Raw genomic sequence first — 22,682 nt, forward strand, 5'->3', positions numbered from 1 at the left:
GCATTTTTACTTCCTGAAGTTTTGCTGCCTTCAGCTTAAGCAAAGTTAGGAAACCATAAGCACTTAGCTGCGCCATATAATATGGTGACAGAGCTTAGTGTGTGTAGTTAAATGGCTGTAGCATGCAGGTGTGAAATATGGAATACAAATGGGGATTTTACAACTAACTTCGAAAATTCAGAATTGCTCTGCATCAGAGTAGCTGGGAGAGAAGCTTGAGGACAACTGCAACAGGATAATAGATAAAATTTTCTTATGACATGTTCAGCACAGTGATCTATTACTGACACAAAAAGCTTTACTTGGCACAAACACAGCATATTTGTGTGTGATTCTTTCTACTTAAGTTAATTTCAAAATGGATTGAAAGTAGTATGCAGTAACTTAAGGTCATGTTCTCAGTGAATTCATATGTAAATTGAACATTTATAGACATACCGTTTTTTTAAAAACTTATGACAGTTACTTCTTCTTAACTGTGAAAATCAATCACTTCAAAATAAAACAAATCATGAAATTCCTGTTTTCCTTGTAGATGGCTGAATCAGAACCTCAGAAAGAAAATTATGATAACATGATAAAGATGGTGGAGGACCTGAACAGGGACTTAGAAAAACTTCTGGAGGAAATGGAAAAACTAACAGGTAGAAGGCTTTATCAAGAATGACATGGATTTGTCTACTAGAGAAAAGGTTTTTAAGATTTATTATTTATATTTATTGCTGTAAACTTCTGTGTGCTAGAAATGTAAGTGGAAATCATCACCATCAACTAGTGCCCTAATGTTTATAATTGGGAGAAAGCATGCAAATAATCTAGGTCTGAGATAGCTCGGAAGAGAAAACTAATAGGTGGTGGATGCTCAGTTCAGAGTGGTGGTAGAAATCAGAAATAATTCTAAGATATTTAATTTACAATTATTAAAACATATGTAGTACCTTTAAGTCAGTGCATGAGGGGTTTAATACCCCAACTAGAATAAAGACTCGTCTGCAAATTTAATCTTAGTCCTGTGTATACGGAGAGGACTGCATACTCCTCTCATGATCTCCAAAAATTCCATCACAAACCATGTGCAACTAACAAGATTAGAAGAAAATTGTTAATTAAGCTACTTGTAATTAAACACAATTTATGACTGCCATTGAGGAAAGTACAGTCAGTTTATGGTGAAACAAAAGGGAACGTATTAAATAAGTCCTAATGCTATTTGCTTTACAAGATACTCATTATTTTGAAATCAATTTAATTATTTAAGTTGTTCTTGTAACCTTTATTCTCTGTCCTGCTGTCTCCTTGATCTTATTCTCCTTCACCTAACACAGGCCTCTTACTGTAACTGGTCTATAGAGAGGATTCTTTGATTGAACTTTTCTTTTTTATTACCTATTTTGTTGTAATTTTAAGGTTAAAGTACCTGTCTCCCTTTTGTAACTTACGTTCTCTGAAACAAGATCTGAACCAATAATAATTCATGTTCTGCATTTGTTTGGTGAATCTACTATTGCTTTTTTTTTAGCCAAAATTCCTGGCTTAGCAGTATCTGTTGGGTTTGTAGTGCAGGCAGCCTGGATGGCATATGACATGGTAGTCCTGCGCACCAACCCAGACCTGGCCAACTCCATGAGGCATTTGGAAGATGCCTTCCTGAGTTGCAAAGAAGAGATAGAGAAGAAATGGCAAGAGGTGCTAACGAAATCTGAAGGTGAAGAGCAAAAAAAGGGATAAATGTAATTCAGTCATGCTTGCAGAACTACATTCTTTGAAAAATCAGGCCAGACTTTTTGTTCGCCACCTATGGAGGTTTCACAGATATTATGGGATGTGGTTTGGCTTTCACCTTGCTAAGAACTATTTATGTGTACACAGCCATGGAAGAATTTTAATGAGATTATACATATATTTATGTATTTATATTGTTGAAGGTAAAAAGTAACAATGTGTCTATTTTTATTATGCTCATTGGTAATTCTTATTGTGTGTGTACATACACAACTTACATGCTTTCTGCGTCTTTCTTCCTGGAAGATCATACTCACTTCATTGTCAATGTACATGGAATTCTTTGACACCTGAAGAAAGGGGAGTGGGTGTGTGTACAGTAAGCCATCGGACTGGGATTGCACTAGCATATTTCAACAAAAACTGAAGAATTGCTTTTTTTTACAAATGAGAGACAGGTGACATTGGAGATTTGCAAACAGATTGGGTTAGTTTGGTTTTGGATTGCCAACTAGGTGTTCAGTTCCAGAATTTTATTATTCAGATAGCTCATATGTAGTTGTTTCATTTTGTTTCCATGGATTTTTATCTATTTCTTTGGACTGGGTCTCCCAGAAAAGATCATGCTTCTCAAACCCTCTTAAGGTAGCATGCCTAGTTTAAGAAAAAATTGTTTACCGTTGTAGACTGCAATGTGTGTGGTGTAGTCTGTGGGATTGCCGCAGAAACCAAATTAACGAAGTCATAAAACATGCTTTGTTCCTACTGTGCAAAATTAAAAAAGGAAGAAAACAAGATTATTTTTCTAGTGTAGTCAAGATATGGATTAAGAGCATCACCTTGTGGCTTGCAATTAATGCATAAATGGAAGAGAAAATAAATGAGATGGAAGTCAGTGCAAGTTTTGAGAAGGAACTTCCCTTTCATTAAAATCAGTCTCTTAACTAGAAAGCAAGCACTATGTAGCAAGTAAGAGCATCTCCATCTCCTCTGAAGAGGCATTTAATGATTTAGGTCACATCTCAATGATCTGTCAAAAGTATGCTAAGTATTAGACTTAGTATTCCCTCGAGACTGATCTCTCTCAATTCAGAGAGAATGTTTATCCTGCTGAAGGGAAACACATGTACGCAATTTCACTTTTTTTGGGTTTTTTTTGTTTATTGCTACCAAGTGTTTCTAGAGACACAAATGATAAAGTACATAAGCTTTGAATTCTGCTTTTCATTTTCCAGCAGGTAGGTCTTCATTCCAGCCAAGGTAGGGCAAAATGGCAGAGCAGCATGAGGAAACTTCACTTTGATTACCTCCAAGCTAATCCTTTCTGAGGGATTTTTAATGGCATGTTGTCACTTTGGTACCTTTGATTACATTGTCTTCATCTTTTCAGTGTTTTAAAAACTGAATTTTTTGATGTAGCACTGTTTTTAACAGCTTGTGTAGGAATGTACTGAATTTTGTGATTTTGTGTGACATTTTGGCCTTAAAGTGCTAAATACAAGTTGGCTGGAGATTTTCCAGAAAGCTCAGTTTTCATTTGGACATTTGAACAAAAAAAACCCCCAACAAACCAGACATGTTTGTTTTGAATCAGAGAGTCCCACTAAGAATAGAGAATGCTCTAAATTTCCAAGTAATTAAATTTGTCATTCAGTAAAACTGTATCTTTTTATGGGACCTTGAATCCTATTTCCTATTTCCTTGAATCCTATTGGAAGGCTGCAGTAAGTGAGTCTCACAAAATACTGTATTTCTCCAGAGCAAAAGGCCACAATCAAGAGACTGTAAAGAGAGGAGGCATCTGGTAACATTTTTTCAGCTATTAAGTCTCATCACTTTGCAACATCTTGCTGAATTTTGGAAAATGGATTATTTTTCTGTATAGCCACCAAGGCAGAAGGCATTACAGAACCACGAACAGAAAGCATTAAGAACATGTTAATTTCCTCCTCATCAAAAAGCAGACAAACAATAGGCTATTAACCACACGGCACCTGTTTGACAGATAAGTGGTTAAACTAAGGTATCATGTCACCCTGCTGTGAAGTGACTGAGTTTGCGGGAGGGCGTTGGGGAGTACCTGTGAACATTTATCATCTCTGCCACGGTTTTTTTCACGTGTGACCACAAACACGTAATGATGATAAGTGGTAGTGACAGAAGTTGGGGACAGAGAACCACAGGTTACGGCTGGGAGCACAGCATGTACTCTACCTGGGGAATCTGGCTGGCTAAGTATACTGGGTCCGCCTCTTCTCCCCTCAGGATTTTCTTCCCAGCTATGTGATGACAACCGGAGGAGAGTTAGGGATGTGCATCAGCATACAGCACAAGTTCCTTAAAATAACATACAGCAAGGTGATTATACTTTTCCTTTACTATTAAAATAATTAGTGTTTATTTTAAGTTGGTTTTCTTCTTTTAGTTTTGCTTCATGCATCTCACCACCTAGGACGCTTAGGTCCAGCTAGAGGAGTTAGACTTGCAGCAGAAACCAGGTAGCTCACAAAGAATGTGGAGAGACAGCCCCATCTAGTGCCTACATAACTTCAAACTGTAACAGTAGTCTGGATTGCTGGGTCTTAGTCTCCAACCAATGAAGATTTCTGTAATAAAAACAGCAGCAGCAGTTTAGCTTTATGTTCACTCTCAGCAAACTCCACTTCGGTGATCTGAACCTGGACAGCAGTTGCTCACAAGTCCTTCCTGTACTGTGTTTTAGGCAAAGCACACTTCTGCAAAACAGCTACAGAAGCAAGAGAAGTTGGCACCGCTGTACTGCCAATCTGTACGCCCAAACACGTCACAGATCAGTTGAAATGTTTTTGGTTTGGTTTGGGGTTTTTTTTAATTTTTTTCTGGTTTCTTGGGGTGTTTTTTTTTGGTTTTTTTTTTTTTTTTTTGTACTGCAGACACCTGCAATGGTATTGGAGTCTTTATTGACCCTGGTTCATTTTCCATGAACAAATATAGGCCAAGTCTTCTTTTCACTGTTGGATATCAGCTTTAATGAATGAGTAAAAGAAGCTACAGACTCGACCCTTAATCACCCTTAAGGGTGGTAGATGCTCTGGTGTTTAACACTGCATTGCTTTTACTGTCCTTGTCACAACATTTACCGATCCGAGTTATGTACTTAACCTATCTGCAAGACAAGAGTTGGATGCCTAAGCACAAACTACCCAAGAGTCAGATGTTGTCTGATCCAAACAACCTGCAATGCCAAAAGTTCAAAGCACATTCCTCTTCTCAATGTAAAAATCTATCTTTACTATAAAATATAAGTGTGCAAGGTGTGGTCTTTTTTCCTAGTAGCTCAGGTGCTACTGCACTCATCACAGCTGCCTGGATTCTTTAAGCTGTCTAGTTTCCATTAACAGCTTCTTCCCAAGAAACAGATGGGACTTACTAAGTCCAATATGTGGCTTCCCAGGAAATGTTGATGGTTGAAACTGTGCCCTTCTCTTCAGTGTTAAACAACTGAGAAGGGGCTGTGGACATTCTGCATGTCCACTTAGGTATCTTGTTCCTTGTCAGTAGGTAGCCCAGAGCTTTGTTTAGAATATTTATTCCATTTCATATTAGTGCTTTCCAGTTCTTGATTATTATCACCACAATTCAGATTACCTCAGAAAGGCTCAAGAGGAGAATCCATACTCACTAGCTCTTTTTCTTTTTGGCATTAATGGTTTCAAAATTTCAGTCCAGATGCTTACAGCAATTTTTCTTGAAATGTTTACAGAGAGATTATTTGAATCTGTAACAGCCCTATTTACACACACACTACTACTAAAATAAAGTTATTTTTTGCTGGCATTTTTAGCAAAGTGCTTATTGGAAAGGGGGTGAACATTATTCTTTGAGTCATTTCCGCGAGGACAACTATGGTGCCTAGGCACTATCCGCATGAAAGCAGCAGTACATTTTCTGTGTACATTCTGCTAGTACAGATTTTTTGTAGCACTCTCTCCTCCTTGCTTCTGCATCACTGGGTAACACGTTTATATTTTTTCAACAAAAACATATTAGGATATTTTCTCATTTTTCTGTTTCTTACAAACTACTGTCTACCTCACTTGCCTGGTTTTCGCTAGGTGCTATAGGTTTCAATCACTGGAATACGAACGTAGGTGGTAAGATTACAAAGTTTTGCAGTGATGTGTATTTCAAAGGAAGAAGGGCACAATTTAAAGGCTGTTAAAAACTGTCACAGACAAAACTGAGTATTGTACAATATCAGTGAAAATAATGGCTAGACCAACACACTGAACAGACACACAACAGACCTTCCAAGCTTCTGGAAACAAAACCAGACCACTACAGGTACACTATAGAAAGTATATTTTGACCCTTACCACGTAACTGATGTTACCTAATATGTTAGATCAGCAGAAGTTTGACTCTAACATGATGTGCAGCTGAAATTGTATTAGGGTCAGCCTAGAAGCTCAAGGCACTTCTCTGAGTGAATTCTGTATGGATCTTCATACACTTAACCCACACTCCAAATTCTGTGAGAACAGACCTTTCTGTACTACAGACACATACTTTATGGCCAACCATCCTTAGAAAGGCACTGTAAAAGCAGCTCCTGACTAATTCTGAGGACTGTGTGATCCTACAAAAGTCTCAATTTACAAGGCAAAACTTCAGACTGACAGCCAAGCATTGAAGAAAGATGCTTTCTGACGACAGTCCAGAAATATGAAGCAGCTCAGAACTCAGTGACAACTTTCTGTAGGTCTTTCCTATGACATTTTAAAATCTTAAGATACTAGTGCCACCAGATGATAATTACTTTTAAGTTATGCAGATCCATTTTCTGCATTGCTGTCATCTATTTTTGAGACTGAAAAATATCATGTCACAGCTACAGTGCTGTACCATTGTCAAAAGCACAGAAGGAAGAGTTCAAGCTAACACTTGTTTGACATGGCTTCCAACATCTTATTATCCCTTTCATGCTTCCTCTCGAAGTATGTCTGAATATCATGGAGCAGATGCTTGCTGTCTACAGAAACACAGTGATGCTGAAGGCTACAGACTGAAGAGTTTGAAAGCCACTGTTCTAGAGCTATTCAGGTTTCTACCATTCTCGCTATCCAGATCCCATGCAAATTCATTATGGAATTCTCCAGTGGATTCTCAAGCATGTACCCAGCATGAAATAAGCATGCACAGAGCTTGCCATAAGGGCTGTGAAATCAAGATCTATGTAGCACAGGCTTTATTTCCCAAGTTACGCCAACTGCGGCAGAACTTCTGTTTCACTTTCCAAGGCATTTGTTGCACCTCTGCACAGTCCTCCCCTGGAAAGAGCTGCAGGTGGATATAATGTTGTTCTACACAGTTCACAGGATACCCATTTCTCTGAATCTCTTTATAGCAAGACTTACGCTTAAGTGAAAGTGCACATACAAATGCCTACAGAACTTTCTTCTTCCCTTCTTTATCCTCCTCAGAAGATCACAAGCCACAGGGAATACTTTTACAGCTACGTAGCAGTAGACTACAACCTTCACAAGCAAAAAGCCTGGTTAAAGTCAGAGTATTATGAAAACACTGTAAAATGATTACACTATAGAAGTGTAATCTGCACTCTGCATGTAAGCTATTGTAAATGCTTATGAAAGGGTAGAATGTTGGAATGAGAGAATGAACATAGCATGAAGGCAATGGCTCCAAGTAGGTATAAAAGCATACCAACTGCTCTGCAAATTCAAAACTCTTGTAGCCAAAAGTATTTAAAAAAACCAACACAACCTAAGCATTCATCTGAAACTCTGCTTGAGGCAAATAACCCATAGCTTTATTTAGAGGTACACAAAGTTCTTCAGTCAAAGTTCCACTAACAAGAGAGCAAGTGGCCTAATAAGGGAACAGTTTATGCCCTGCCTGAGACATCTAAAATGTAATTTTAGTTTAGTAAGTGCTTTAGACTTGTTAGAGTTGACCCTATATTTTTGTAAGCAGGAATTCAAGTATGAATGACGTTACACGAGTTACAAGCTTCAGATCTATGCAAAGATTCTTCTTATCATAAAGGCTGAAGTAACAAAAAAAGCAAGACACTAGAACCCTACTTGCACCTCTCCTTCAATTTCTCCTTTCATAAAATAAAGGCAACCAGTTAGGTTCTTTTGTTAAACCAATACAGATCTGACCTACATTTCAGCAGAGATTAAAAAAAAAAAAAATTCTATTTGGACTGTTAAACTTCACTTAAAGAAAACACACTTGATTTTGAAGAACTGAAGGCAGTCCAAGTAGTTTTTATACTGTGGTAACTTTTCACTATTCATTACCTTACATCTGTTTATACTACAGTGAAACTGCCAACCTTGCCCTAATCAGCCCAAAAAAGATTTAGTTCTGAACAAAACTAAAACCTACGATGGATTAGCCTGCTAAAGAATTTGAAAAAGGTCCATTAGTCAAGTTTTCCTGATCTTACTAGATTTTTTTCTTTTATCAAAACAGCCATACACTTCATTTTCCAAACACAGATGATATAACACTGTCCATCTCAGCATCTTTCCTAGTCTACAGCTTCCTAGATTTGATGCAAAACCAAGTCTCACAGTAATCCTTCCTATCAATGTATTTTCATAACTGCTGAGTAAGTGATCCAGTGCTGCAATGGCACGTTGCACTACATGAGCTTGCAAGGAATGCAGCAGTGTTTGTACTCCAGGCAGTCAGGAGCAATTTCCTTCCAGAGCCAAGCCTGTTTCACATCTCTTAATAAGACTTCCTAATTAATTGCAGAAGCAAGTAGGAAATATCCATGACAGTCTGCTGCAGACTTACCCTACTCTCCCCTACCAAGGCAATTTCTCACCTTCCCAGAAGCTTTGGAGCACAATTATCCCTCACACTCCTCCTATTCTTCAGTTCCAGAGAGCCTTGTATATTTTTTATTAATAGTGTGCAAGAACAGGGAAACCAGGATACAAGGACAGAAAGCACCTACCAAGAATCTCTGCTCTCATTTAGTCCTACATGTGTACAGTTAGCATTGCTCCAGACCAAGGGAGTTTACACAAAATATCATTCAGTAAAGGCTGAGTAAAGGTCACACAGCTACACAAAGAGATGTTTTAAGGTAACAAATACATTGTTTAAGGTGTGGATAACAACACTGTTAGACAAGAACATGAGAAGTGTTGGACTAGCAAATGAAAGACACAGTAAGATAGCTGAAGAAACACACGTATTGAACAGCTGGAAGTAGACTGATAATGTTCGCAAGACATCTAGGTTTTAGGGAGGAACATTTGAAATACACACACATTAGTAAGAGTTAAGTACTTTGCTCATTAACAGAAGATGATACATGTACAAAGATATCACTGGTTTCAAGTGAGGAATTATTTGCCATTATTTGGAACAGAATGAAGTGGCAGTTACTAAGCACTCTTTGTCTTTTTTGAACAGAGAAGTCTCAAAGTTCAGATTCTGCTGTTTACAGAACATGAAAGCCTAGCAAAATGGATAGGGAAAATATCCTAATAACCCACTCCAAATTCCTAACACTCCTGCCACAAGATCATAATAGAAAAACCATTAATTAAACTTCAGCCAGAAAAACAGAGAGAACAGTGTAGGTTATAACAGTGTTGTACAATTTCTTTGCAGAAGTTGTTTTAAATTAAAGTTGATCGACCTAACCTAGCTACGTTCTTGCACGTAACTTTAGACAAGATACATCATTCAACAGAAAGAGGCAACTCTCATTCTCCTAAATAAATGCTGAAGTGGCAAGATTAAAGTTATGAAGGATTTTAGAAGGTAAACATGAACAAACACACTAAACCAGATTTGTTTTAGTAGTGGAAATCACTTTTATTTATGAGGAACGTCATCCATGCTGCAGTTTCAAATAGATCTTTACCAGGAAAAGTGGTTTCCCCTCCCCATATCCTGCAGTGAGCAGGTCTGGCACAGAAAAAAAACCCTCATCACACTTGGGAGGTTTAGCACCAGCATCCAATAAAAAAAAGCATCTGATTTCAATTTCAGTTCTTTGGTTGGGTTTTTCCCCTTATCAGTTTGATACCAAAAAAAAAATTGAAAAATTCATATTCAATACTAGCGAAACAGTGAAATTCTTAAAAAAAAAATTTAAAAAAATCAAACCTAAACACCCACAGTTGCTGTTGAAACTGGGGAGGTTGCTCTTTCTGAATCTCACTCTCTTTTTCTCTCTTCATGCATCTATCCTGCAGGCGTTCCATGGATCTCAGCTGCTGGTAAGTTATATTTTTTCTTTTAAGTTCCGATGTTTCAAATCTTTGCTTTCATCATCACTGTTGAAAATTTATTGCTTGTGTTTCTTTGGTGTTACTTTCGAGTTGTATTTTAAGACACCTGTTGAAAAGCCACATTTAGAAAATGCAGTTTACTTTAAGTTTCATTTTCCTGTTCAAGAGGCAAGATGTCAGGCAGAGAGGGACTTATCCATAACAAACAGGATAAGCATGACTGGTTTATCTTGTCCGTAAGCTGAGAGTACAGTATCTTCCCAAGTCAAAACATAGCAGATACTATATAGGCCAGATATACCCCCCTGAAAAACCAGGCTGATAAAGCAAAATTTACTTTGTGACAAATACATAGGCAGAGGAAAGAGAGCAAGCAGCAATCAGTTCCCTGGTTTGCCTACTCAGGTTTGCATTCTCAGAAGTCATCAGAAACATCTGGCCTATGCATAAGGGCCAGAGTCCAAGAAGTATACACAATGCTGCTTCAGCTGGAGAACAGGAACTATAGCCCTTACCTGAAGGATGGTAAAGGTGCCTGGGGAGCCAGCCATTACTCAGCACCACTCTGCTCGGTCACTGGAACAGGGTTTTCAGCAGGCATTTCAGTCACCTTTGTCTGAGACACAATAAACCTCTGCTCAGTGGCAGGGCCAGCATAACCCAGGTTTTAAAATAATCAAGGAAGCTGAATCCTCAGACAATATTAGCAATAGGAAATATGCTAAAATAAGTATTACACAACATTCTGTCAAAGGACCACCTCAAGCAGGTAGAGAATGAGAAAGTCTTTCCTCATTAAAGTAAAATCTGTGTTTACAAACAGTTCCCTGAAATCGCCTGATTCAAGCAGTTCAGGAAACAGACCCCAAGCTTTCAAATTTCTCCCTCATACTACACAAAGACTGAAAGTTTGAGGAAGCTAGAAAACACAACTGCTTCTCTCCATTTCAAAAATATCTGTTGTAGTCTGACCCCAATCAACAACTATGCAGAGGCAACACCTATGCTGCTGCTGGTTCCATTTAAGACATGAGGCTTGTTCTCAAAGTTCACAAGAAACAGGAAATGAAACCAGCTACCTTCAACCACCAGCAATTTGGACTTAGCCATCAGATTCTTTCAGCACACCAACAACATGCCTGTTATACCCCCCCCACAGGACAGAAGGTCTTGAGTGTTCACTCCATCAAAACTCAGCCTCTACCACAGTTTGCCAGGAGCATGCTTACCTCCTTCCCATCCTGAGCTGGAGCACTGGGTGGACGAGGTCGACGCCGGTAGTTGTATGGGCGCCTATAGCCACGGCGAAGCGGCTGCTGACTCATAGTATTGGCCTCATGATGGTTCTCTTTGTTTTCAGCCTCTCCAGCCACCGGGGCAGGGCGTGGACGTGGAGGACCTCTGAAGAGAGGAACAAATGTAAGTTAAGTATGACAGAAGCCCAAGAAGGTTAAACTACTACAATTTTAGCCCAACTAAAACCTCTTGGTCTCTAACTACCTGTAACAATTTTGAACGCCAGCAAAGCACTGCTTCAGAGTACATCTGGAATACAGCTGAAAGGGAAAGACTCATTTCATTCAGTTAGAGAAGCCATCTGGGTGTCTCTTCACTGCTAAGGCTATATCACAGCATATTCTACTGCCTGTTGTACAATTGTTGGCTAGAAGGAACAAGCCAGTGGAGGCCATACTGACTGACACTGCCAAGCTAGCCTTGCCAGCTATATGCCAGTCCAGTCCTCTTCATAATTAAAGGTGTGATCCCCAAGAACTATAATTCCACCTGTAAACCATACCTGGACCTTCCCTCTGCCTTATGTTTGCCATGGCGAAGTAAGTTACCCACCTTGTGATTCACCCACAACAGATATAAAAGCTCAGATACCTCGCTGTGCTTGGTATGGTGCTACTCCTGGCTTCCCAGTGCTAATGAAGACTTACAAGAATCAAAACTTTCTCTGCTCAGATCCCTATACACAGCAGCAGTATCACCCCATCTCCTGCAAACTAGGTAAGAGGTCCAACTTTAACATGCACTGACAGAAAAGCTCAGAGTAGAGAAAGGAGGCAATAATAAGGGACATCTTCAATGAGATCAGGTATCTTAGAGCCTCATCCAGTCTTCCAGGAATTGTTGCCCAGAGGGGTGGCAGGTGCCCCTATTCAAGTGTTTCACCAACCGCAAAAAACTTTTTCCTTACATCTAGCCTAAATCTACCCACTTACTTTAAAACCATTACCCCTTGTCCTATCAAATCATAGAATCACCAGGTAGGAAAAGACCCAACGGATCATTAAGTCCAACCATTCCTATCAAATACTAAACCATGCCCCTCAGCGCCTCGTCCACCCATCCCTTAAACACCTCCAGGGAAGGTGACTCAACCACCTCCCTGGGCAGCCTGTTCCAGGGCCCAATGACCCTTTCTGTGAAAATTTTTCTCCTAATGTCCAGCCTAAACCTGCCCTGGCAGAGCTTGAGGCCATTCCCTCTTGTCCTGTCCCCTGTCACTTGGGAGAAGAGGCCAGCACCCTCCTCTCTACAACCTCCTTTCAGGTAGTTGTAGAGAGCAATGAGGTCTCCCCTCAGCCTCCTCTTCTCCAGGCTAAACAACCCCAGCTCTCTCAGCTTCTCCTCATAAGGCCTGTTCTCCAGCCCCTTCACCAGCTTTGTTGCTCTTCTCTGGACTCGTTCCAGAGCCTCAACATCCTTCTTGTGGTGAGGGGCCCAGAACTGAACACAGTATTCGAGGAGCGGTCTCACCAGTGCCGAGTACAGAGGGAGAACAACCTCCCTGGACCTGCTGGTCACACCGTTTCTGATACAAGCCAAGATGCCATTGGCCTTCTTGGCCACCTGGGCACACTGCTGGCTCATATTCAGTCAGCTGTCAACCAACACCCCCAGGTCCCTCTCCTCCAGGCAGCTTTCTAGACAGACTTCTCCTAGTCTGTAGCACTGCATAGGGTTGTTGTGCCCCAAGTGCAGGACCCAGCACTTGGCCTTGTTAAACCTCATGCTGTTGGTCTCAGCCCAGTGGTCCAGCCTGTTCAGATCCCTTTGCAGAGCCTCCCTACCCTCCAGCAGACTGACACTTCCACTCACCTTAGTATCGTCTGCAAACTTGCTAAGGGTGCACTCAGTGCCTTCATCCAGGTCATTGACAAAGACATTGAACAGGGCTGGACCCAGCACTGAGCCCTGGAGAGCCCCACTTGTAACTGGCCTCCAGCTGGAGTTAATGCTATTTACCACCACCCTCTGGGCCCAGCCATCCAACCAGTTCTCCACCCAGGAGAGTGTGCGCCTGTCCAGGCCAGAGGCTGACAGTTTCTCAAGCAGACTGCTGTGAGAAACTGTGTCAAAGGCTTTACTGAAGTCCAGGAAGACCACATCCACAGCCTTTCCCTCATCCAGTAGTCGAGTCACTTTGTCATAGAAGGCGATCAGGTTTGTTTGGCAAGACCTGCCTTTTTTGAACCCATGTTGACTGGGCCTGATCACCCGGTTCTCCTGCATGTGCACTTCATGATAGCACTCAAGATCACCTGTTCCATGACTTTCCCTGGCACTGAGGTCAGACTGACAGGCCTGTAGTTCCCTGGATCCTCCCTGCGACCCTTCTTGCAGATGGGCACAACATCAACCAGCCTCCAGTCCAGTGGAACTTGCCCAGTCTTCCCGGACTGTTGGAAGATGATGTAAAGGGGTTTGGCAAGCACATCCACCAGCTCCTTTAATACCATTGGGTGGATCCCATCTGGCCCCATAGACTTGTGGGTGCCTAGCTGGGCAAGTGAGTCTCTAACCGCCTCCTCTTAGATCATGGGAGCCTCATCCTGCTTCTCTAACTCCTGGGTTTGTACACAGAAGGAAAAACTTTCTTTACAATTACAGACTGAGGCAAAGAAGGCTTTTCCTCATCCCCTGTCACTGTCGTTCCTGCTGCATCCAATAGGGACTGTATATTCTCCCCAGTCCTCCTTTTATTGTTAATATATTTATAGAACGATTTTTTTATCAGCTTCCACAGACTTAGCCAATCTAATTTCTACACACTGCAGTCCCTGCTAAAAAGTTTGTCCTCATATTTCTTATCAGCCCCCTTTAAGCACTGAAAGGCTGCAATAAGATGTCCTCAGAGCCTTCTCTTCCCAGAATGAAAAACATCAACTCTCAGCCTTTCTTCAAAGGAGACAAGTTCCAGCCCTCTGATCATCATCTTGGACATCCTGTGAGCCTACTCCAACAGGTCCACATCTTGCCTGTGCTGAAGATCCCAGGTGGGGTCTCATGAGAGCATAGCATAAAGGGCAGAATCACCTCCCTGAACCTGCTGACCACAATTTTGATGCAGCTGGTTTTCTGGGCTGTGAACTCATGTCTGCTCATGCTCAGCTTTTCATCAACCAGCACTAAGCCCTTCATCCTTCAGCCTGTATTGATATCAGGGGTTGCCCCGACCCAGGTGCAGTACCTTGCACTTGCCCTAGTTGAAGCCCAGGACGTTCACACAGGCTCATGTTTGAAGCTTGTACAGGACCCTCTAGATGGCATTCCATCCCTCATGCATGGCAACCACACCACTTAGCTTAGTGTTGTCTGCAACCTTGCTGATGGTGCACTCAATCCCACTGTCTGTGTAACTGAAGAACTGAACAGCACTGGTCCCAATACAGACAGCTGAGGGACACTGTTTGCCACCAGTCTCCATCAGGACATTGATCTGTTGACCACTACTCTCTTGATGCAACCATCCAACTAATTCCTCATCCATTGAACAGACCACCCATCACATCAGAGATATGAATGCTTCCAATTTAGAGAGAAGGATACTGCGGGGCACTGCACCACAACCCTTTACTAAGAAGACCAGTGAAAATAATTCAGTGTTGATTTTAGCTTGGCTTCTTGTTTTATTGTGGAGTGACAAGAATGTGAAGAAGCTTTTCCACCTAAAGCAATTAAAAGTGATACAACCTCTCAAAAAGTATGACAGTCAGACTATTTTACACCGACAGTTTCAACTGTACCAAATTCCTCAGCTATGGATTTGTTCCCTTGGTATAGAGGCTGGAAGCTGGATTGACTATGTCAGAACTAATGCTGGAAAATGAAGGAAACAATCCTACCCTTGCCAGTTTAAAGTATGACTAACTGATGACCTGTCAGCTTACTCCACACACCCCACTGGAAAGCCGTGTTCATATGAACTCCAAGCGATCTTACTAAGAATCTAAGAATAGCCTACTGGGGCTTCAAGCATTCATTCCCCAGTTGTACAGTTCCCTAGTGAAAAATTAAAGACAAAGTCTCCCAGTCTCCAATTGCTTTCCATGCTGGGGAATTCCTGAGCAAGACAGAATTTACTCATTTATAGACATCACAGAAGTGTTCTCTTCTCGTTACTTGACCAGTCTCCCCGGAGCTCATGCAAGCTTTAGTATTGCCGACATCCCACGGCAAAAAGCTCCAGCAATCGGCTGTGTGCTTAACAACCCGAGTCAGCAACCTGAGCACAAGTCAGCATGCTGCTGCAGCAAAGGCACACTAGACCCCTGGCTGACTGTGAACATCCACTGTTTTTTGACAACGAGATGGCCTACCCAACACCAGGTTTACAGGTATCAGATGGGAACCACCTTCCTCAAAGTGGGAGGAAAGTCTGCTCAGGAGCTTGCAAGGCTCATTGACAGGGCTTTAAACTGGATGTGAAGGGGGAAGGGGGATAATATCAGGCTTGCCTGTGACAAGAAGCAGAAGAACACAGTGGTTGGAGGGATGGGGTGCTGGTATGGGCCCTCCACCTGCTGCCCTGGGACATGCTGGGGATGCTGTGGCACAGTTGCCCTGTGGAGATAGACAGAAGGCTCCTGAGGTAGTTAAGTGTCAGGAAGAAACTTCCACAGAACACCTTAAGGTAAATAAGGGGTCTTCCACTAAGAAGGTAATTCAGCCAACAGCCTGGCCTCTATACAAATGCTCAAAGCTTGGGTAACAAACAGGAGAAGCTGGAAGGTACTGTGCTACTAGAAAGCTATAGTCTGTTTGCCATCACTGAAACTTGGTGGGACGAATCCCATGACTACTGGAGCATGGCTATCAATGGCTACACATTGTTCATAAGGGACAGACTAGGTAGGAGGGGTTGCCCTCTATCTCAGGAGAGTGATAGAATGTGAAGAGCTGTCATTGAAGAGCAGCCTCAAACAGGCTGAAAGTATGTAGGTCAGAAAAAAAGATCAAGGAATCAACAGGAACCTTGAGCTTGTTGTATATGCTACAGGCCACCTGATCAAAGACAGCCAGCCAATGAAGCCACCTTCTTCCGGCTAGAGGAGGCTTCACACTCACAAGCTCTCATCCTACTCAGGGCCTTCAACCACCCTGACATATGCTGAAAAAGTAGCACAGCAAGCTGTAGGCAATCCAAGAGACTCCTAGACCACGAAGATAATTTCTTAACCTAGGTAACAGCCAACCCTGCCCAAGGGGATGCAGTACCAGACCTGATGATCACCAATACAAGCGAGTTCATCAGTGACATCAAGATCGGAGGCAACTGGGGCTGCAGTGATAATGCGCTGGTGGAGTTCAAGGTTCTGAGGGATATAGTACAGACAGGACTCTACATTTCAGGAAAGCAGACTTCCAGCTCTTCAAGGAGTTACTCAGTAGGACCCCCTGCAACATGGTCCACAAGGATAAGGGAGCACAACAGAACTGGAAAATATTTAAGGATGCTTTCCATGAAACACAAGAGCACTCAGTCCCCAGATGTAGGAAGTCAGGCAGAGAAGGGACGAGACCAGCACGGCCAAGTCAAGACCTGTTGGTCAAACTCAAGAACAAGAGGAAAGTGCACAGGCAGAGCAAGCAGGTACAGGTAACCTAGGAAGTGTGTAAGGACACTGCCTGGCTGTGTAGGGATGGGGTCAGGAAGGCCAAGGCACAGCTGGAGCTGACCTTGGCAAGAGAAGTGAAGACTAACAAGGGCTTCTACAGGTACATCAATCAGAAAAGGAAGGTTAACGAGAACGTACCCTCACTGATGAATGAAAACAGTGACCTCGTATCAATACACAAGAAGGCTGAGGTACTCAACTTTTTTGCTTCAGTCTTCACCGACAAGTGCTCTCCTTCACCCCTCCTGAGTCAACAGACAACAGGATGGGGACAAGAGGGGTAAAATACCTCCCATTATAGGGGAGCATCAGGTTCATGACCAGCTGAGGAACCCGAATACATAAGCATGGGGCCTGATGAGGTGCATCCCAGAGTCCTGAGGGAATGGGCTGATGTGGTTGCCAAGCCACTCTCCGTAAGATCTGAGAAGTCATGGCAATCAGAAGTCCCTGGTGACTGGAAGAAGGGTAACATTATGCCAATTTTTAAAATGGGTAGAAAAGATGGCCCTGGGAACTAATGAACTGTCAGTCTCACCTCTGTGCCTGGGAAGATCATTGAACACATCCTCCTAGAACCTAGGCTAAAGCACAGGGAGGTGCCCCCGGTGAAGCCATGCTGGCTACCACTAATCAAGTCCTATATGACCAACCTAGTGGCTTTCTATGATGGGGCAACCACAGCAGTGGACACAGGAAAACCAAGGGCTATGATCTATATGGACTTCTGTAAAGCCTTTGACATGGTACCCCACAACGTCCTCCTCTCTAAATTGGAGAGATATGGATTTGATGGGTGGACTGTTCGGTGGATAAGAAATTGGTTGGATGGTCATAGTCAGAGAGTAGTGGTTAATGGCTCAATGTCTGGATAGAGATCTGTGACAAGTGGTGTCCCTCAGGGGTCCATGCTGGGACCAGTGCTGCTGAATATCTTCATCAATGATACAGACAGTGAGATCGATTGCACCCTCAGCAAGTTTGCAGAAGGCACCAAGCTGAGTGGTAGTTGACACACAGGAAAACAGGATGTAATCCAGAGGAATCTGAACAAGCTGAAGAAGTGGGCCTGCACAAATGTCATGAGGTTCAACAAGGCCAAGTGCAAGGTCCTACACCTGGGTCAGGGCAATCTGCAATTTCAGCATAGTATGGGGGTTGACGCGATTGAGAGCAGTCCTGCAGAGAAGGACTTGGGGGTGCCGATTGATAAGAAGCTCTACATGAGTCAGTAACGTGCGCTCACAGCCCAGAAGGCCAACTGTATCCTGGGCTGCATCAAAAGAAGCATGGCCAGTAGGCTGAGGGAACACCTTTGCTATGCAGACAGGCTAAGAGAGTTGGGGTTGTTCAGAAGAAGAGAAGTTGGGGTTGTCTGGAGAAGAGAAGGCTCCACAGAGGTCTTACAGCAACCTTCCAGTACCTGAAGGGGCTACAGCTGGAGAGGGGCTTTTTACAAGGGCATGGAATCACAGGATGAGGAGGAATGGCTTTAAATTGGAGAGGGGCAGATTTAGACTAGACATTAGGAGGAAATTCATTACAATGAGAGTGGTGAGGCACTGGCACAGGTTGCCCAGGGAAGTTGTGGATGCCCTCTCCCTTGGAAGTGTTCAAGGCCAGGTTGGACGGGTCTTTGAGCTGCCTGCCTGATCCAGTGGGAGGTGTTCCTGCCTGCAGCAGGGAGGTTGGAACTGGATGATCTTCAAGGTCCCTTTCAATTCAAACTATTCTACAATTCTATGATCCCACTCTACTCAGCACTTATCATACACACCTAGAGTGCTGTGTCCAGTTCTGGTCCCTGCAATTCAGGAAAAGACAGGATACAGTCAAGAGAGCCATAATAAAAGGGCTGAAGAACCAGCCCCACAAGAAAAGGCTGAGGGAGCTGGGACTGAAAATGCTTGTGAGGTGGAACTCACAGTATTCCAGTACTTAAAAGGCAAATACAAAGAAGAGAGGCGCTCTCTTCACAAGAGGCCACACTCAGAAGGCAAGGGGCAACAGGTATATGTTGCACTAGAAGTTCTGTCTTGATGTAAGAAAGATTTACAGCGAGAACAATAATTTACTGGAAAAGCCTCCCCAGGAACGCAGAAGAGTCCCCATCACTGAAGTCTTTCAAGATATAACTGGACAGGGTGGCAGACAATCTTATTGAGCCTCCCCTTCCCATGAAAGGTTCAGCCAAATTATTTTTTGAGTTCCCTTCCAACCTGGGCAGTTCTATGAACCTTCCTGTTTTCCAGCATGTGCCCCACTCCCTTAATTTGAATGCTCCTCACAGTGTAATTTCAGAAGAAAAAAAAAGAACACAAACTGCATCCATCTTTCCTGTGTCACTTACTATGCTGGGGACCTCTATAACCTATCTTCATTTGTCTCTTCTCCCAGCCTCAGTCTTCCACTGCTTCCACTGTTCACACATTTTTTCCCCTTCAATCATTTTGATGATTTTCATCACGTTATGGAAGCTCTCCAGTTTCTTTAGCACTCCCATTCTACAAAAGTTCTAGCAAGAGTAACTAATAATCCTATTTTATTACCTTCTCTTTAGGAGCCCTCCAAAATTTAAGTTTTGACTGACAGCAATTCCTCCACCAGCCCAGGATGCTACAAGGTAACTACATCAGACAACGACTCCTGTGGCTCCCCTTTCTCCCTGTAATTAAGATGCTTCTCATTGTCCTTATTTGCACACACATTAAAGCCATGGAATACAGCTTCCTCCTCTTTGTGAGGCCTACATAGATCACAAGAGCACCAAAATATAACAATGACTAAAGCAAAGAGTACAAACCTGCGATAGCGGGGACGATAGGTGGGATTCCTATGGACTTGTTGATTAAGTTGTCCTCCTTCTGCAACCCCATCCTTGATCTCTCCCTCACCACCCTACAACCAAAAGAAAAGAGACAAGTCAAAGATGAAGTGTTATCTTACTTAACGGGTAGTATGTTAATTACTAAGCTCAAGGATATGAATACAAGTTCAAAAACAGTCTATCAGTACAGAAACACCAGCATATAGGTTAAGAAGCAGATACTCAGAAGGCTTCAATTCCAACAAAGAGTAGGACAGAACAAAAGGTAATAATGCTGCCCTTGACCCTCACAGTAACAGACTAAGCTACCTGACAATACCCCCCTCCCTGTATGCCACAAAAAAATGCTGCATTTTACACAAAGCCCTATTGCACAGAGAACTTACACATAAACAAGAAATTTAAAGGTTGAAAAACATCATGTCAAATACTCTGCTTCACACTCAACATCATTTTCAGCTTTCCAGACACAAAGTGGTCATCTTTCCCCTTCAGTCATTAACCAATAAAGCTGTATTTCAGTTTCGATATTTTGGGGTTTTGGGTTTTTTTTGTTTGGTGTTTTTTTTTTTTTTTTTACTACTCTTCCCTTCACAAAGAGGTCTTTAACAAGATACAGGCTTCTGTTTCCAGATCTTCTGGTTCTGGAAACAATATTATTGTTTCAAGTTATTGCAGGAAACTAACTATTGCTCCTAAGGAACTGAGTGAACCTTACCAACCAAACTGGAAAATTTTCTCTTCACACCACAGTGAAACCATTAATGCATTTGGTGGGTATTTTAAGTTCTCTTTGTGGCTTTTCAAGTTTCCAAGAAACAGAGGCATAGCCTAAAGGCACCTGGAATATTTCACCTGCTGCACCTAAAGACGGCTATTCCAGCTATTCTGACTGTGACAGGGTCAGCTGCTAAGGCGAGCAGAGAAATCAATTCAAAAAACCCACAATCAAATAACACTGTCCTCTCATGTTTAAAACTGATCAGGATAATTAAATATCAAAAGGAACTCCCACTGACTAAGTGTATAGTTACAACAGGTAGCACCTGATGGCAATTAAGTATTTGAGATACTCAGAAACAAAGGGAAGTCACACCTTGAGCTTACAACAGCATTATACTACTTATAAATACTTTGCAATAGCAATCTGTCCTGTTTGTATCAGGATGTTTTGTAACACATAACCTTACAGTTTAATACACCCATGATGGTGTATTAAACAATCCTGAATGTGCTCCAGCCTAAGCACCACTTCTCTTCTCCAGGACTTTCAGGCAAACATGGGTGGAACCAGTGCTCAGTTCTGGCCATGCAATGCCAGAGATACAGAACCACAAAGGCCTAGAAGACCTTATCTGAGGGACACTGCCAGAAGCTAACAAGGCATCAGCCAGCCTGACTGTAGGGAGGGGCAAAGCAGTATTTTAATCAGCCAAGGCTCTCCTGTAGCACTTTATAATCAGCATCCCACTCACAGCTCTCTAAAAATCAGTATTGAATTTCTACATGTTTTTAATGGCACAGCTCAAGCCCACTCCTCCCTACAGAGGCCTGCATTGGAATATCAGATAAAAGACTCCATCTCCTGTAGTGACAGAAAGAATGACTAAACCTGATAAAGCATTACTCCAAAACAATACAAACATTCTATTCATCTTGAACCGAATGTTGCTATGTCAGTATTTTAAATGGGTTTGGCTTAAACAATCAGTTGAAAACAGAGCAAAGCAACCAAACTGCTTAGTCCAGAAGTCCTGATAATTTCCTGCATCTTCTATGGTATCACAAAAAAAAACCAAACCAATTAACACATTAAATTAGTATCACTGTCAATGGATCTAGATCTATTGGCCGGAAGTCAAGTGTGGCTCCAGAATACTGCTAGAAGTCACCAAAAGAGGTGCAATTTGACCAGAAAACAAAACTTGAACCTTAAGGTCTTGTTTTACTATACTGACAGCAAGTATACTGGATTCATTTATTAAGAAAGCTTCATTTGCACTCTTAAAAGCACCACACTATTTAGCACACACATGATCCTGTTCACTCAACCTCCTCCACAGAAACCTTCCAGCTCAGTGTACTATCTTTTAACAAAACTAAGTCAATTCACATATCACAGCAAGCACACAGGGAAAGACAAGAGTATCTGGACAAGTTTGAGCAGTTTCCACGACCTACACTAGGACAACTCCAGGGACTGTCCCTGCAAAGACATCCTTGAAGTGGAGCTTTGACTTCTTCAGACAACTAACAGGCAAGTAAGAAGGCCCAATACAACTAGTTGCCCCTCAAACTAGTGCAAAACACACTGAAGGTCCATCACAACATGCAGAAAGTTGACCAGGCACAGCAGAGCAAGTGTGCCTGAACAAGGAGCTCCTGACTCTGCTAGAAGATGAAAAGGAAATATTGCTTAAAACAACTCTTACATAAGTAAGACTACACAGGACACATTCGATAGCATAGATGCAGCTAGCCAATGTCACTGCCTAGCCAGCACCGTCTTTGAAAGGTGATAGCAACCATGGAGTTCACCCTGCTACCTGTTAGAGTGGCATGCTAAGGGAATGATACTTTAAGGTCACTATCATCATTGCATGAAACAGAATTTACATTTAATTTTCATAGATGATAGCAGACCAAATCATGACACTGAGCCCCTGCATCTTGGTTGGGGCAATACAGGCTATCGATACAGGCTGGGAAATGAAGTGATTGAGAGCAGCCCTGCCAAGAAGGACATGGCATACTAGTGGATGAAAGGCTCAGCATGTGCCAACATGTGCACTCACAGCCCAGAAGGCTGACAGTATCCCAGGCTGCAGGTCAGGGGCAGTGGCCAGCATGGCAAGGGAGGCAATTCTGCCCTTATGCTCTGCTGTCATGCAACTTCACCTGGAGTCTGGTGTCCAGCTCCAGAACCCTCAGCACAGGAAAAGTCATGGGCCTGTTGTAATG

The 22,682-nt window shown here is 42.4% G+C and overlaps 2 protein-coding genes across 2 annotated transcripts in view; one reads left to right on the plus strand and one right to left on the minus strand.

The window, feature by feature from the left end:
* Window positions 1–481: 481 nt before the first annotated feature.
* On the plus strand, window positions 482–1,919 carry SYCE3 (synaptonemal complex central element protein 3). The gene is made up of 2 exons (XM_069849866.1): window positions 482–644; window positions 1,559–1,919. Exons 1-2 carry the CDS (start codon window positions 536–538, stop codon window positions 1,726–1,728), a joined length of 279 nt encoding a protein of 92 aa, XP_069705967.1. The 5' UTR covers window positions 482–535; the 3' UTR covers window positions 1,729–1,919.
* A 7,623-nt stretch (window positions 1,920–9,542) lies between these two features.
* The window catches only part of YBX3 (Y-box binding protein 3), a 29,271-nt gene continuing 16,131 nt past the window's right edge, over window positions 9,543–22,682 (minus strand). Inside the window, exons 6-9 of the mRNA XM_069865007.1 lie at window positions 19,698–19,792; window positions 11,216–11,387; window positions 10,502–10,602; window positions 9,543–10,092 (exon numbers count right to left, since the gene is read on the minus strand). Of these exons, the coding sequence (XP_069721108.1) occupies window positions 10,537–10,602; window positions 11,216–11,387; window positions 19,698–19,792 (333 nt within the window). The 3' untranslated portion in view covers window positions 9,543–10,092; window positions 10,502–10,536. The remainder of the gene's footprint in view (window positions 10,093–10,501; window positions 10,603–11,215; window positions 11,388–19,697; window positions 19,793–22,682) is intronic.

The sequence above is a fragment of the Phaenicophaeus curvirostris genome, chromosome 1 (genome assembly GCF_032191515.1).
Source record: "Phaenicophaeus curvirostris isolate KB17595 chromosome 1, BPBGC_Pcur_1.0, whole genome shotgun sequence".
NCBI classification, from domain to species: Eukaryota; Metazoa; Chordata; class Aves; order Cuculiformes; family Cuculidae; genus Phaenicophaeus; species Phaenicophaeus curvirostris.